The 16,163-nt window shown below is 37.4% G+C and overlaps 1 protein-coding gene across 1 annotated transcript in view; it reads left to right on the top strand.

The window, feature by feature from the left end:
* AGPS (alkylglycerone phosphate synthase) overlaps nt 1–16,163 on the top strand; it is a 148,271-nt gene that overhangs the window by 32,106 nt on the left and 100,002 nt on the right. Inside the window, exons 2-3 of the mRNA XM_078451137.1 lie at nt 1,945–2,034; nt 15,773–15,863. Coding sequence (XP_078307263.1) covers nt 1,945–2,034; nt 15,773–15,863 — 181 coding nt within the window. The remainder of the gene's footprint in view (nt 1–1,944; nt 2,035–15,772; nt 15,864–16,163) is intronic.

Below are 16,163 nucleotides of genomic sequence, written 5' to 3'. Positions count from 1 at the left end.
ATTAAAATGTACATATATATATCATCTTCATGTAAATTATTATGGAAATATAATACAATATTAAGTGAATTATATTTCATAAAAGTGAAGAGAATTATGAAAAAAGTAAAGCAGATGATATCTTATTCAGTTTTTAGAAAATGTAATCTTAAGAAAATGGGTATGTTAGTGGTGATATTAGCCATGAGGTTTTTCTGTAGAGATTTTTCCAAAGCTTTCTTCCATAACCTCCCTCTACAATGAGGAATGTGAAATTAGAAGAAAATATTGGGCAACAGTTCATAACAGGCTCATCTACAAATCCAGTTTCTGGATTGATACTCTTGAGATATTTTTGAATAGTTTGTTTTTATATAGGGACTATAGTTTTTATTGATAGCAACTTTAGTTTTAACGAGATTATGCCTGGTCTCTAATTTTCTTAATCTTATGTATGACCTTTACTTGGTTCAGTTTTGTTATGTTGGTGTTCTACTTGTTTGAAAAGCCTTTGAATTGGGTGAAGAATTATGATTGTAATAAAAAATTTGCTTGTCAGTTGTCATTTTCTTCTTCCTTGGGAATTATAGAGAATTAAAATGCTTTCTAATGAGTAAATCTTTATTTTGACATTAAAAAAAACTGAGATATAATTGACATGTAATTAATTTCAGGTATACCACATAATGACTCAAAATCTGTATATATTGTGAAATGATCACCACAGTAAGTCTGGTTAACATCCATCACCACACATATTTACAGGTTTTTTCTTGTGATGTAGTTTGAAATTTTATTTTTTTTTAATTAAAAAAAATTTTTAATGTTTATTTATTTTTGAGAGAGAGAAAAAGAGTGCGAGTGAGGGAAGGGCAGGGAGAGAGGGAGACACAAAATCTGAAGCAAAATCTGAGCTCCAGGCTCTGAGCTGTCAGCACAGAGCCCGACGTGGGACTCAAACCCACGAACCGTGAGATCATGGCCTGAGCTGAAGTCAGACGCTTAACTGACTGAGCCACCACCCAGACACCCCTATTTTGAAATTTTAATGCAGCAAATAATTTCTGTGTAGAGAAGAGTTTTCTTTTCTTCATCATAGACTGCATAATTGAATTTGCAATAAGATTTGTTATCAGTTTATTTCAGTAGCCCAGATATACTAGGGCACCATGCTAAAACACAGCATTAATAATAAATGCTGACAGAGTACTTCAGTACTTCAGTGTGGTTGCTTATTGTGTTCTGCACAGGTCCAGATCTTATGTAATGTTCAGAATTGAATCAATTATTGATTTGGCTGAAAATGCTTTTTAAGACAATGAAATTCAAAATACCATATTGTTTTCGAATACTAAAAACTGGTATAGTCATTAACTGTTACGTTAATATGTAGGTCAAGGTAGAGATTGGTGGTTACATGGAAATTGAAGGATTTAGAATGTTTGTAAACGCATCTTAGATTTTTTTATATACTTTATTAAGTGTCTACTACTAGTAGTGCCATTACTAGTGAACTTATTCTGTAAATTGATCTTTTCATCATAGCAGATTAATAATTGTGATTTTTCTAATATATGCAAAAATTTGTTTCCTATTCAAGTGAGTTTTATTTTAATTGCAGAATTTTTTAGACTGTCCTATTATGTAAACTAATAACATGTACAACATGAAGCATATTTGTACTCTAATTATATTTTTCTCCCTTTTTCCTTCTTTTTCCTTTGAATTCATTAAATGTAGTTGTTGCCCTTTGTGAAGCAGGTGCTGCTCATCAGAATGATTCTGTATTTGAAATATTAATTAATACATGGACATTTTGATCCATATTCATTCTATTTAAACTGATATACTGTTAGTGGGATCAGGTCTTTTAAATGATTGTGAAAGTTAATATCAATGATATACTATTCAGTTTTGAGATATTTAATGTAGTCTAATTTATGTATTTTTTTTTATTATTATTAGGCAAGAAGTTATGAAATGGAATGGATGGGGATATAATGATTCTAAGTTCTTCTTCAATAAGAAAGGCCAAGTTGAGTTGACTGGGAAAAGGTAACTGGTTGGTTTATTCTTTTCCTTTTTTTCCTCTTTCTTTCTATAAAAAATTTTAAACATAAATAACAAATGTATGTCATGTTAAATAACAGACACACACAGAGAGGACAATATAATGACTCCTCCCTCGACTTAAAGTTATCAACATTTTGGGGTGCCTGGGTGGCTTGGTTGGTACACCATCCAATTTCGGCTCAGGTCATGATCTCATGATTTGTGGGTTTGAGCCGCACATTGGGCTCTGTGCTGATGGCTGAGAGCCTGGAGCCTGCTTCAGATTCTGTGTCTCCCTCTCTCTGTCCCTCCCTTGCTTGCACTCTGTCTCTTTCTCAAAAATAAATAAACATTAAAAAAATAAAAAGTAAATAAAGCTATCAACATTTTGACATAATTGCTCCTTCTTTTTTTGGTAGTAAATTCCATTGTGTCACTTCTAAATATTTACATATGTCTCCTTTGAAAGTGTAGGGATCTAATATTAGCTAATCATAATAATATCATTATCATATTTCCCAAAATAAGATAATTTTATAATATCTGATTATCCAGTCCACATTTCCCCTGATATCTAAAAAAATGCCATTTTATAGGTAGGTAGTTTGAATCAGGATCCCACCCAATTTCCATGCCACTGACTTGTTCAAAGTAACTCCCAGTTTAAGACTGGGAATTTAGGGGCACCTGGGTGGCTCAGTCAGTTAAGTGTCTGACTCTTGGTTTCAGCTCAGGTCATGATCTCGTGGTTTTGTGAGTTCAAGCCTTATGTCAAACTCTGGTTGGGATTCTCTCTCTCCCTCTCTCTCTGCCCCTCCCCCACTTGCACTGTCTCTGTCTCTCTCAAAATAAGCAAACTTAAAAAATTTTTTTAAAAAGACTGGGAATTTACTTTTGGGTGTGGGTTATTATGGATGGTGAACAATTTTAGGTCTTTGTGAATATAAATAGTATTTTTAAAATTAATTTTCTGAGACACATTAGGGAAGAAGTGGTGAAGAAAGAACAATCATTTGTGTGATAACTTTCACATTTCTGAAATGTTTTTGGGAATGTGTTGATAAGAATTCTAAAGAATATTTGTATTGTTACTGTTCCAGATGCAGACAGAATTGTAAAGTAAGTTCTTAGTTGATTTTAAGAACCAATCCTGCCAAAGCTGGTATTTTGGGTTTGTCTGTTGAAATCGTTTTGGAAGGACAGTGAGTATAAACACGTAAGATTTGAATGCTGGCTCTATAAATTAAAAATTGAGAGTAGGTAAAAAATAGGATCAGATTTTTTTTTAATCTGTTCCAGGATTGTGTTTTGACTTAAAATCTATCGGGGATTAATATGATTAGGTTAATATTCTTAAAACTTACATGGTATGTCAATATATTGAAATACCAGTGAGAAATGTTTTATTCCTTTGGAGAAATTCTTTTTCTTTGCAACATAATCATTCCAGTTTTCTGACTTGAACATACTTTGTAACTGAACAAAACCTCGGGAGTAGTAATTAGGAACTAATTGTAATGAAGGTGTGAAATGTACATTTGACACTTGCTTTTTAATAGGAAAAATAAATATTATACGTATTCTCATTCCCATCTTTAAGTTTGACTGGGAAGCATATTGGTGGAGGCTTAGTTAAGAAATTGTATAATTCGGGTAGGAGGAATTTCTGGTTAGAATTAAATTTACCAGTGTTCTAAATGTTGAACGTCCCACATTTTAAATAGAATAATGTCTAATACAGAAACTTATCAGTGTAGAAGCTGGCTTTGCCAAATCTTCTGAGGGGAAAAGAAATCTTCTGAACTTAGAAAATCAACTTCCTCTCCTTTCAGATACTGTCCTCATTTCTTCCTTTCTTTGGATCTTGAGAGAATAGCATCTTTATTTTATGGGAGGGGGTAAATAGTCCCTTATGCACAGTGCTGTTGAAAGCATTAGACACTTACTTCTGTAGGGTACTGTAGGCTATTTAGTGGTTTGTGTTGGAAGCGTATGTGTGTGAAACGAACGATTAGTCACAGAAAATATCTCAAGTAATTACATTTTAGTAGTGCCATGGGTTCAGAATCTGGTTCTTATTTCTGGTGTTCTGACACTTGATTTGTCAGTTTTCACAGAGAGGATCAGGTTTTAGAGGTCTGACATGTGCCACACTCACGGTACACTCATTAAAAACATTAGAACCCCAGTGTATTTATTCATAGTTAGATTATTCCTTTTTCAGTGTAGAGAGCACTTGTTAAAGCCCTTTCTGATTTTAAGATATATAGAATACAAAATTTGTAATTCAGATGTTGTTCAGAGAGCATAGATTAAGAGCAAAGGAGATTCAGTGGTCTTAAGAGAGATTTTTATCCAGGTTGTAATAGAACCGGAGAATTTTATATGTTCGACTTCAGACTTTGGAAGATTGCTGCTGCTGCTGCCATTCTAACCAGAATGAGTTCCTTAAAGGCCTCATTTCTTTGTATTAACTCCTGAGTTGGGTCCAGTGGGAGAAAGGGGAATAGAATGGGGTGCATCCAACTGGCAGAGCCTAGAAGGGAGACCAGTAAAGTAGATATCAGGTACATTTGCTTTAGTGGAAGGTAGCCTTTGCTCCTCACTACGACTCATCCGGAGGGTAGCTCTCCAAATACAGAAATGGAATTTAAATGCTCTAGGATTAAATACGTACTACATAAACTATTTAATAACTAAAGCCAATAACTAAATAATATTCAGTTCCCATTTTAGTGCTGCCAGAAGTACCATTACCACAGAGGATAATAAACTGGATTGAATTGGATCATAGCTTTCTGTTAACCTAGTCTAGTTTCCTGGGGATAATGGTTGAATTAGTAGATTTGTCTGATTTGTATCAGAAAACATTTACAAACATTCTTAAAGATAATAATAGCTATTTCTTAATTGAATGGCTACTGAATTATCTTAAAATAACCCTAAGATGGGTAGTCATATTTTCTTAAAAATAATTAGGGGATTGAGGGTGAGAGAGGTTAAATAGCTTACGTGAGGTCACCTGCTCAGTGGAAAGTTGTGAGTGATACCCAAATGTTTTTAAGCTTCATTCTTGTGCCGTTTCTGTTGTTATTGTGCTTCTGCAGATAACCATACTCATTCATTGTACTGATCTTGTTTTCTCTCCAAACTCTGGGAGCACTTTATGGTAGCCTTCTCTACCCCTATACAGTAGCACAGTAAAGCTAGTCATCTTGTAAAAAATTACCCTGTGACAAAAATTGCTGTTCTTATAGTGGAAGGTACAGGGCATAAGCAAAAGAAGGTTGTGATATTCTTCAAAGAGAAAATGGAATTTGTGACTAGAAAGGATGAATTATAAGAAAATACTGATCTGAACTGAACAAATCTTTGCTCTCTATAACTGCATAGAAAACATGAATAAAATACCCAAGAATGAAATAAAACAGAGCTGGGGAAAAAGAATTCTTAGGTGCCAGAAACCAAGAGTGAGTTTTAATGAAAATTTATGGGGATTCCATTTCCATTATTTCTGATCCAAATAAATTTTTATAAGCAAATGTGGTTGATTGTATGTAGTTTGGGGAGGGCAACATTGACATTTCAAACCCAGCCAAAGAAGCAATTATTATAAGCTGTTCTAGATCTTTGGGAAATATCATAAGTTTTTTCCTGAACACAGTCTTATCTTTTGAACATATTTGTAATTTGTCAGTTTATAAATCCTTAGTTTTTGTTTTTGTTTTTTTTTTTTTTTTAAGTTTATTTATTTATGTGGCAGGGGGGTCAGAGAGAGAGGGAGAGAGAGGAAATCCCAAGCAGGCTTTGCGCTGTTAGCACAGAACCCCGTGCGGGGCTCGAACTCACTAACCATAAGGTCATGACCTGAGCCCAAATCAAGAGTCTGAGGCTTAACTGACTGAGCCACCCAGGCACCCCTAAATCCTTAGATTTAGAATCTTGCTATTCTTACTCCTTCTAGATATAGATGAATTGAGTCCTCATGGGTTTAAGCAGCAGAAGGCAATACTTCAGAGCTAATGCTGTAGCTTTCTACAAACTAAAATTTTTGAAAAGTGTCATTTTTCTTGGACTTTAAAGGTATTATACATTAATTGGTGCTTACAAAGCACAAGTTAGTGTTTAGATGGAGAGACTTTGGGTTTGTTGTACTTTATATTTTCAGTGGTATTAAAGTTTTATCTGATTATAAAAGACTTTTAAATTGCTTAGCAATTGTGGAACTTACTCTGGGATAGATAGTTGTGTGTACTAATAGTTTGCTGCCTCTGTGCACTGCCACAGAGTGAGAGTACTTTGTCTTTAGTCACAATAAATCTTGATGTGCACTTCATTCTTGGATATTTATGTTCACAGAATTTTCTTTCCACACAGTGATTTCTTTGGTCTTAAAAGCTTCCCCTGGTTCTATATCTTCTACAATATAGGTCAGTTCTGTCCTGAGGAAAGGTGGTGAGTTGATCTCACCTTATATTTTACAACAAGAACTATTTCTTTTTTTTTTAAATTTTATTTTTAATGTTTATTTTTGAAACAGAGAGAGAGAGAGAGACAGAGCATGAGCAGAGGAGGGGCAGAGAGAGAGGGAGACAGAATCTGAAGCAGCTTTCAGGCTCTGAGCTGTCAGCACGGAGCCCAACACAGGGTTTGAACTCACAAGCCGTGAGATCATGACCTGAGTCGAAGTTGGGTGTTTAACCAATTGAGCCACCCACGTGCCCCAACAAGAACCATTTCGTAAAGTTTTCAAACTAATCTTCAACCATGAGTAAAGATCCATTTAAGAGTCACCTGTTTCCAGCGAGGGGAAGATGGGGGCGTAGGAGGACTCTGGACTCACCGCGCGTCCTGCTGATCACTTAGATTCCACCTACACCTGCCTAACTAACCCAGAAAACTACCAGAAGACTAGCAGAACCATTCTCCGGAGCCAAGCGCAGACGAGAGGCCCACGGAAGAGGGTAGGAAGGGCGGCGAGGTGGTGCGCGCTCCATGGACTAGCGGGAGGGAGCCGGGGTGGAGGGGCGGTCTGCCGGCCAAGCAGAGCCCCCGAGTCTGGCTTGCAAAAGCGGAGGGCCTGACGGAGTGTGTTCCGACAGCAAGCACGACTTAGCATCTGGGAGGTCATAAGTTAACAGCTCTGCTCGGAAACTGGAAGGCTGGAGGACAAAGGGAGGGAGAGTTCCTGAGCCCCCGGACAACAGAGCTCAGTTTGTTGGGGAACAAAGGCGCTAACCAGCGCCATCTCCCTCGCCCATCCCCCAGCCAAAATCCCAAAGGGAACCAGTTCCTGCCAGGGAACTTGCTTGCTCCCCGCAAACACCCAACGCTGTGCTTCTGCGGAGCCAACCCTCCGGCAGCGGGTCTGACTCCCTCCCACTGCCACAGGGCCCCTCCTGAAACGGATCACCTAAGGAGAAGCAAGCTAATCCTGCCCCTCCTACCCCCGTGCACCTTGCCTACCCACCCCAGCTAATATGCCAGATCCCCAGCACCACAAGCCTGGCAGTGTGCAAGTAGCCCAGACGGGCCACGCCACCCCACAGTGAATCCCGCCCCAGGAGAGGGGAAGAGAAGGCACACAGCAGTCTGACTGTGGCCCCAGCGGTGGGCTGGGGGCAGACATCAGGTCGGACTGCGGCCCCGCCCACCAACTCCAGTTATACACCACAGCACAGGGGAAGTGCCCTGCAGGTCTGCACCACTCCAGGGACTATCCAAAATGACCAAACGGAAAAATTCCCCTCAGAAGAATCTCCAGGAAATAACAACAGCTAATGAACTGATCAAAAAGGATTTAAATAATATAACAGAAAGTGAATTTAGAATAATAGTCATAAAATTAATCGCTGGGCTTGAAAACAGTATAGAGGACAGCAGAGAATCTCTTGCTACGGAGATCAAGGGACTAAGGAACAGTCAGGAGGAGCTGAAAAACGCTTTAAACGAAATGCAAAACAAAATGGAAACGACGACGGCTCGGATTGAAGAGGCAGAGGAGAGAATAGGTGAACTAGAAGATAAAGTTATGGAAAAAGAGGAAGCTGAGAAAAAGATAAAAAAATCCAGGAGTATGAGGGGAAAATTAGAGAACTAAGTGATACACTAAAAAGAAATAATATACACATAATTGGTATCCCAGAGGAGGAAGAGAGAGGGAAAGGTGCTGAAGGGGAACTTGAAGAAATAATAGCTGAGAACTTCCCTGAACTGGGGAAGGAAAAAGGCATTGAAATCCAAGAGGCACAGAGAACTCCCTTCAGACGTAACTTGAATCGATCTTCTGCACGACATATCATAGTGAAACTGGAAAAAATACAAGGATAAAGAGAAAATTCTGAAAGCAGCAAGGGATAAACGTGCCCCAACATATAAAGGGAGACCTATAAGACTCGTGACTGATCTGTCTTTTGAAACTTGGCAGGCCAGAAAGGATTGGCACGAGATCTTCAATGTGCTGAACAGAAAAAAATATGCAGCCGAGAATCCTTTATCCAGCAAGTCTGTCATTTAGAATAGAAGGAGAGATAAAGGTCTTCCCAAACAAACAAAAACTGAAGGAATTTGTCACCACGAAACCAGCCCTACAAGAGATCCTAAGGGGGATCCTGTGAGACAAAGTACCAGAGACATCACTACAAGCATAAAACATACAGACATCACAATGACTCTAAACCCGTATCTTTCTATAATAACACTGAATGTAAATGGATTAAATGCGCCAACCAAAAGACATAGGGTATCAGAATGGATAAAAAAACAAGACCCATCTATTTGCTGTCTACAAGAGACTCATTTTAGACCTGAGGACACCTTTAGATTGAGAGTGAGGGGATGGAGAACCATTTATCATGCTACTGGAAGCCAAAAGAAAGCTGGAGTAGCCATACTTATATCAGACAAACTAGACTTTAAATTAAAGGCTGTAACAAGAGATGAAGAAGGTCATTATATAATAATTACAGGGTCTATCCATCAGGAAGAGCTAACAGTTATAAATGTCTATGCGCCGAATACGGGAGCCCCCAAATATATAAAACAATTACTCATAAACATAAGCAACCTTATTGATAAGAATGTGGTAATTGCAAGGGACTTTAACACTCCACTTACAGAAATGGATAGATCATCTAGACACACGGTCAATAAAGAAACAAGGGCCCTGAATGACACATTGGATCAGATGGACTTGACAGATATATTTAGAACTCTGCATCCCAAAGCAACAGAATATACTTTCTTCTCGAGTGCACATGGAACCTTCTCCAAGATAGATCACATACTGGGTCACAAAACAGCCCTTCATAAGTATACAAGAATTGAAATTATACCATGCATACTTTCAGACCACAATGCTATGAAGCTTGAAATCAACCACAGGAAAAAGTCTGGAAAACCTCCAAAAGCATGGAGGTGAAAGAACACCCTACTAAAGAATGAGTGGGTCAACCAGGCAATTAGAGAAGAAATTAAAAAATATATGGAAACAAATGAAAATGAAAATACAACAATCCAAACGCTTTGGGATGCAGCGAAGGCAGTCCTGAGAGGAAAATACATTGCAATCCAGGCCTATCTCAAGAAACAAGAAAAATCCCAAATACAAAATCTAACAGCACACCTAAAGGAAACAGAAGCAGAACAGCAAAGGCAGCCTAAACCCAGCAGAAGAAGAGAAATAATAAAGATCAGAGCAGAAATAAACAATATAGAATCTAAAAAAACTGTAGAGCAGATCAACGAAACCAAGAGTTGGTTTTTTGAAAAAATTAACAAAATTGACAAACCTCTAGCCAGGCTTCTCAAAAAGAAAAGGGAGATGACCCAAATAGATAAAATCATGAATGAAAATGGAATTATTACAACCAATCCCTCTGAGATACAAACAATTATCAGGGAATACTATGAAAAATTATATGCCAACAAATTGGACAACCTGGAAGAAATGGACAAATTCCTAAACACGCACACTCTTCCAAAACTCAATCAGGAGGAAATAGAAAGCTTGAACAGAGCCATAACCAGCGAAGAAATTGAATCAGTTATCAAAAATCTCCCAACAAATAAGAGTCCAGGACCAGATGGCTTCCCAGGGGAGTTCTACCAGATGTTTAAAGCAGAGATAATACCTATCCTTCTCAAGCTATTCCAAGAAATAGAAAGGGAAGGAAAACTTCCAGACTCGTTCTATGAAGCCAGTATTACTTTGATTCCTAAACCAGACAGAGACCCAGTAAAAAAAGAGAACTACAGGCCAATATCCCTGATGAATATGGAACATCAATGAACATTCAATGCAATCCCAATCAAAATTGCACCAGCATTCTTCTCGAAACTAGAACAAGCAATTCTAAAATTCATATGGAACCACAAAAGGCCCCAAATAGCCAAAGTAATTTTGAAGAAGAAGACCAAAGCAGGAGGCATCACAATCCCAGACTTTAGCCTCTACTACAAAGTTGTCATCATCAAGACAGCATGGTATTGGCACAAAAACAGACACATAGACCAATGGAATAGACTAGAAACCCCAGAACTAGACCCACAAACGTATGGCCAACTAATCTTTGACAAAGCAGGAAAGAACATCCAATGGAAAAAAGTCTCTTTAACAAATGGTGCTGGGAGAACTGGACAGCAACATGCAGAAGGTGAAACTAGACCACTTTCTCACACCATTCACAAAAATAAACTCAAAATGGATAAAGGGCCTGAATGTGAGACAGGAAACCATCCAAACCGTAGAGGAGAAAGCAGGAAAAGACCTCTCTGACCTCAGCCGTAGCAATCTCTTACTCGACACATCCCCAAAGGCAAGGGAATTAAAAGCAAAAATGAACTACTGGGACCTTATGAAGATAAAAAGCTTCTGCACAGCAAAGGAAACAACCAACAAAACTAAAAGGCAACCAGCAGAATGGGAAAAGATATTTGCAAATGACATGTCGGACAAAGGGCTAGTATCCAAAATCTATAAAGAGCTCACCAATCTCCACACCCGAAAAACAAATAACCCAGTGAAGAAATGGGCAGAAAACATGAATAGACACTTCTCTAAAGAAGACATCCGGATGGCCAACAGGCACATGAAAAGATGCTCAACGTCTCTCCTTATCAGGGAAATACAAATCAAAACCACACTCAGATATCACCTCACGCCAGTCAGAGTGGCCAAAATGAACAAATCAGGAGACTATAGATGCTGGAGAGGATGTGGAGAAACGGGAACCCTCTTGTACTGTTGCTGGGAATGCAAAATGGTGCAGCCACTCTGGAAAACAGTGTGTAGATTCCTCAGAAAATTAAAAATAGACCTACCCTATGACCCAGCAATAGCACTACTAGGAATTTACCCAAGGGATACAGGAGTACTGATGCATAGGGGCACTTGTACCCCAATGTTTATAGCAGCACTCTCAACAATAGCCAAATTATGGAAAGAGCCTAAATGTCCATCAACTGATGAATGGATAAAGAAATTGTGGTTTATATACACAATGGAGTACTACATGGCAATGAGAAAGAACGAAATATGGCCCTTTGTAGCACGTGGATGGAACTGGAGAGTGTGATGCTAAGTGAAATAAGCCATACAGAGAAAGACAGATACCATATGGTTTCACTCTTATGTGGATCCTGAGAAACTTAACAGAAACCCATGGGGGAGGGGAAGGAAAAAAAAAAAAGAGGTTAGAGTGGGAGAGAGCCAAAGCATAGGAGACTCTTAAAAACTGAGAAGAAACTGAGGGTTGATGGGGGGTGGGAGGGAGGGGAGGGTGGGTGATGGGTATTGAGGAGGGCACCTTTTGGGATGAGCACTGGGTGTTGTATGGAAACCAATTTGACAATAAATTTCATATATTGGAAAAGTAAAAAAATTAAAAAAAAAAAGAGTCACCTGTTTCAATAATTGGTACAAGCACCTGGCTTTCCTCTTATCACATTTCTGGCAAAATTTTCCTATTTTTTGCCCATATATTCATCCTATCAATTAAGTGTCTTTGTAGCTTTAACTAAACTAGATTGTAAGTTTCTTAAGAACTGAAGTTATAATATTAATTCTGTGTGTCCTACAGTGCTCAGTACAGTCTTATATGAGTGTTATATGCTTTTTATAATTCTGGATATATATCTAAACTATTTTACTGTAATAATCAAGTTGTTCCATAGCTGTTTCTTCAGGTAAATACTGCTGATTCCTTTAACTTTTCTTATAATGTTTCTTTTCAGTCAATTTACTTCTTTGATTTCAAAGTTTTAATTTTTACTTCATGATCTTTTGTGAGATTTTTGGAACCCTTGGCAGTATGCTAGGTTTATGATTATGAAGTCAGGTTTCTTTTACTGTTTTTCAAATCCTGGGGCATTAGGTGCAAGAAAAAGTACAATTGAAAAATTTACATTCTGACATGGATCTCTTGTATGTTTTGTGCTGGACTTGTAGTTAATGGAGCAAAATCTTAAATAGAATATTCTGTGCAAGATACTTCTTCAAAGTCTGAAATACAATGCATTCAGATGTAGAAGTATATTGTGTTTTTCTTAGTGGTAGAATGTAGTTTTAAATTTTGCATGAAACAGTAACACCAACTCTATCTGTTAATCCAAGTATCTTGAAGGGGTCACCTTTTTATTTTATCGGTAATGTTATTTGTTAAGGGATTCACAAAGGTCTGATTCTGTCATGAATATCAAGGTTCTAATAACTTTTACAGGGACTCAAATTAATTGTACATTTAACATATAAAGATCCGGCAATAAACCTAATAGTTCCAAACTGGTCTTTTTGGAGAACATAACTAACACATAGCGGTGGCATATCTGTTATAACCAGCTTTCCAGAATTTGTACTGTTACCTCAGCTGAAATGAAGAAAATTTTATATGCTGAATGACTATCTTTAGTTGCTTTAGCTATGAGTCTTATACTTTCTTCCATTCCAGTTTCTTTAGATTTATGAAAACATATTATAGTACTTCAAACATACCCGTTTAGTTTGATTTTTAGCACTTGTGATTTTTTTTAGCATGAAAAGAAACTTAACTAGTTAAAACATATGTGTTCCTTATGTATTTTTTCTCCTTTCCACTGTCATTTTTGTTTTGTTAATGTTTATGTAAAGACTATTTGAACCTCTCTTACACTGTTGGTGGGAATGCAAACTTGTACAGCTACTCTGGAAAACAGTGTGGAGATTCCTCAGAACGTTAAAGATTGAACTGCCCTATGACCCAGCAATTGTACTACTAGGTATTTATCCAAAGGATACAAAAATACTGATTGGAAGGGGGCACATGCACCCCAATGTCTATAACAGCGCTATCAACAACAGCCAAATTATGGAAAGAGCCCAAATATCTATTGATTGATGAATGGATAAAGATGTGGTGTGTGTATATATGTATATACACATATACATACATATGATGGAATATTACTCAGCCATCAAAAAGAATGAAGTCTTGCCATTTGCAACAATGTGGATGGAACTAGAGTGTATTATACTAAGCAAAATAAGTCAGAGAAAGATAAATATATGATTTCACTCCTATTTGATATTTTAAAAAACAGATGAATATAGAGGAAGGGAAGGAAAAATAAAATGAGATAAAAACAGAGAAGGGAGTACCTGGAGGGTCAGTAGGTTGAGTGTCCAGCTTTTCATTCGTCTTAGGTCATGATCCTTGGGTTGTGGGATGGAGCTCCATGTCAGGCTCTGTGCTGACCATGGAGGCTGCTTGGGATTCTCTCTCTTCCTCTGCCCCTACCCTGCTTGTGTGCTCTCTCTCTTAAAAAAGAAATAATAAAAAAATCATAAAGGGGGCAAACCATAAGACTATTAACTATAGAGAACAAACTGAGGGTTGCTGGAGGGGAGGTGGGTAGGGGGTGGGCTAAATGGGTAATGAGCATTAAGGAGGGTGCCTGTGATGAGCACTGGGTGTTATATGTAAGTGATGAATCACTAAATTCTACTCCTGGAACCAATACTATGCAATATGTTAACTAGCTTGAATTTAAATGAAATCTTGGAAAGAAACAAAAAGTAATAATATAAAAAGAAAGACTGATTTGAGAATTTTATTTTATTTTATTTTATTTTATTTTATTCTTTCTTCAAAAAAAATTTTTTTAATGTTTATTTTTGAGACAGAGAGAGACAGAGCATGAATGAGGGAGGGTCAGAGAGGGAGACACAGAACCTGAAGCAGGCTCCAGGCTCCGAGCTGTCAGCACAGAGCCCGACGGGGGCTTGAACTCACAGACCGTGAAATCATGACCTGAGCTAAAGTCGGATGCTTAACCTACTGAGCCACCCAGGAACCCCTCCTTACAGCTGTTTAGTTATTTCCAGGATTTCACCGTTTTTGATGAGAAGCCAGTCATAATTTTTATTGTTATTACACTGTATGTAATGTGTCATTTTTCTCTAGATTCTTTTAACATTTGTATCCTCCTTCTCTTTCTCTCTCTTTATATTGCAATTTGACCATGATGTGTGTAGTGTGTTTCTTGGCATTTATCTTCTCAGTATTCTCTGGCCTTCTTGAATTTGTAAATTTATGTCTTTCATCAAATTTGGAAACTTTCTGCCATTAATTTCTTCAAATACTGTTTATTTCCTTTCCCTTTTTTTTCTTTTGCTTAGGACTCTATATGTATGTTATGTATATGTTATGTTTTATGTATGTTAGTCTTTTGCTGTTGTTCCATAGGTCCTTGAAGCTCTGTTTATTTTTTCAATCTTTTTCTTTGCTCTTCAGATTGTATGTGTTTTATTGCTCTGTCTGTAAGTTCACTGACATTTCCAGTCTGCCCTGTGTTCCTCCAATGAATTTTTAAGAGTTTTAATTATAGAATTTCTATTTTGTTCTTTTTATAGTTTCTGTTTCTCTGCTGAGATTTTTTCTTTTACTCACTGGGAACATAGTTTCCCTTTTGCCCTTTAATTATAACTGTTTTAAAATGCTTGTGTGCTAGTTCCAGTATCTTAGATCATCAGAGTCAGTCCCTATTAATTGCCCTTTTTCTTGATTATGGATCATACTTTCTTGTTTGTCTTTGTCTAGTAACTTTGGAGTACATCTTGGACATTGTTAATGGTATGTTGTAGAAACTCTGTATTCCATTATATTCTTCCGAAGAGGCTTTATTTTTTTAACATCATCAAGTAATTAACTTGACTGTTCCTCAGATTCCCATTTCTTTCCTTTTGTGGTGGTGAGCAGCTGGGTTCTTTTAAACTTAGTTGGACTGCCTCGAGTCTGCTCCATACGTCAGTCAGACATCTGGAGAAAGTTTATGCATACATCACTCTCTGACTCTCTCCTTTCCTGTGATTTCTCTATGCTCTTCCCAGCTGTTGTGTTCACTGCAAACACTGCCTTCTGGTTCTTCAAGGCAGGAAGACTAGAGGTTTTCTGTATTTTTGTTTCCTGTTATGGCACCAGCGGGGGCTGTCCCTCAGGCTAAAACTTGTTTTAAAAATAAAAAACATCTGGAAGGTATACTTTTCTAAGCCTATCACACCCCTTTATCCCCTGTTGCCTGTTTTTGTCTGCCTGTACTGCCTTCAGAGTTGGGTTTTGTTTTTGTTTTTTTTTGTCCAGAGTTTATAGTTATATGTGGGAGGGTCATTTTGGTAGGAACTACTTGACCATTACTAGAAGCCAATTTTAAGATTTAAATTTAAATGAAGATACCTTACTCCAATGTTTTATTTTCTTTGTAATCTTAGGTACCCTCTTAGTGGCATGACTTTACCAACTTTTAGAGACTGGATCCAAAATACCCTTGGAGTAAGCCTGGAGCATAAAACTACCTCTAAAGTAAGAAATAAGAATGATTACTAGCATACTTAACTCTGTGTTGTGTCTCTGTGTGTGTGCACGTGCATGTGTTTAATCCTAAATCAGTTAGATTTATCTTTGTAATTTGTTATAATTGCTTTAATGCATTTGTTGTAATTTTTTTTGTTAAGAAGTTTACTGGTTTAATTGGCCTTGCTAGGTTTTCTAGAGATGGCTTTTCAGCATCGCAGATATAGATCCTGATCTCAGAATTTATCTGAGAGTTGCCTGGCAAACTTTTTATGTTCTCTGAGGCTCAGTTACCTTAATTTGAGAAGT

This window comes from Panthera onca, chromosome C1 (genome assembly GCF_046562875.1).
Source record: "Panthera onca isolate mPanOnc1 chromosome C1, mPanOnc1 haplotype 2, whole genome shotgun sequence".
NCBI lineage: Eukaryota > Metazoa > Chordata > Mammalia > Carnivora > Felidae > Panthera > Panthera onca.
Note: the sequence above shows the minus strand (reverse complement) of the source record. Positions and strands in the feature narration are given on the sequence as shown.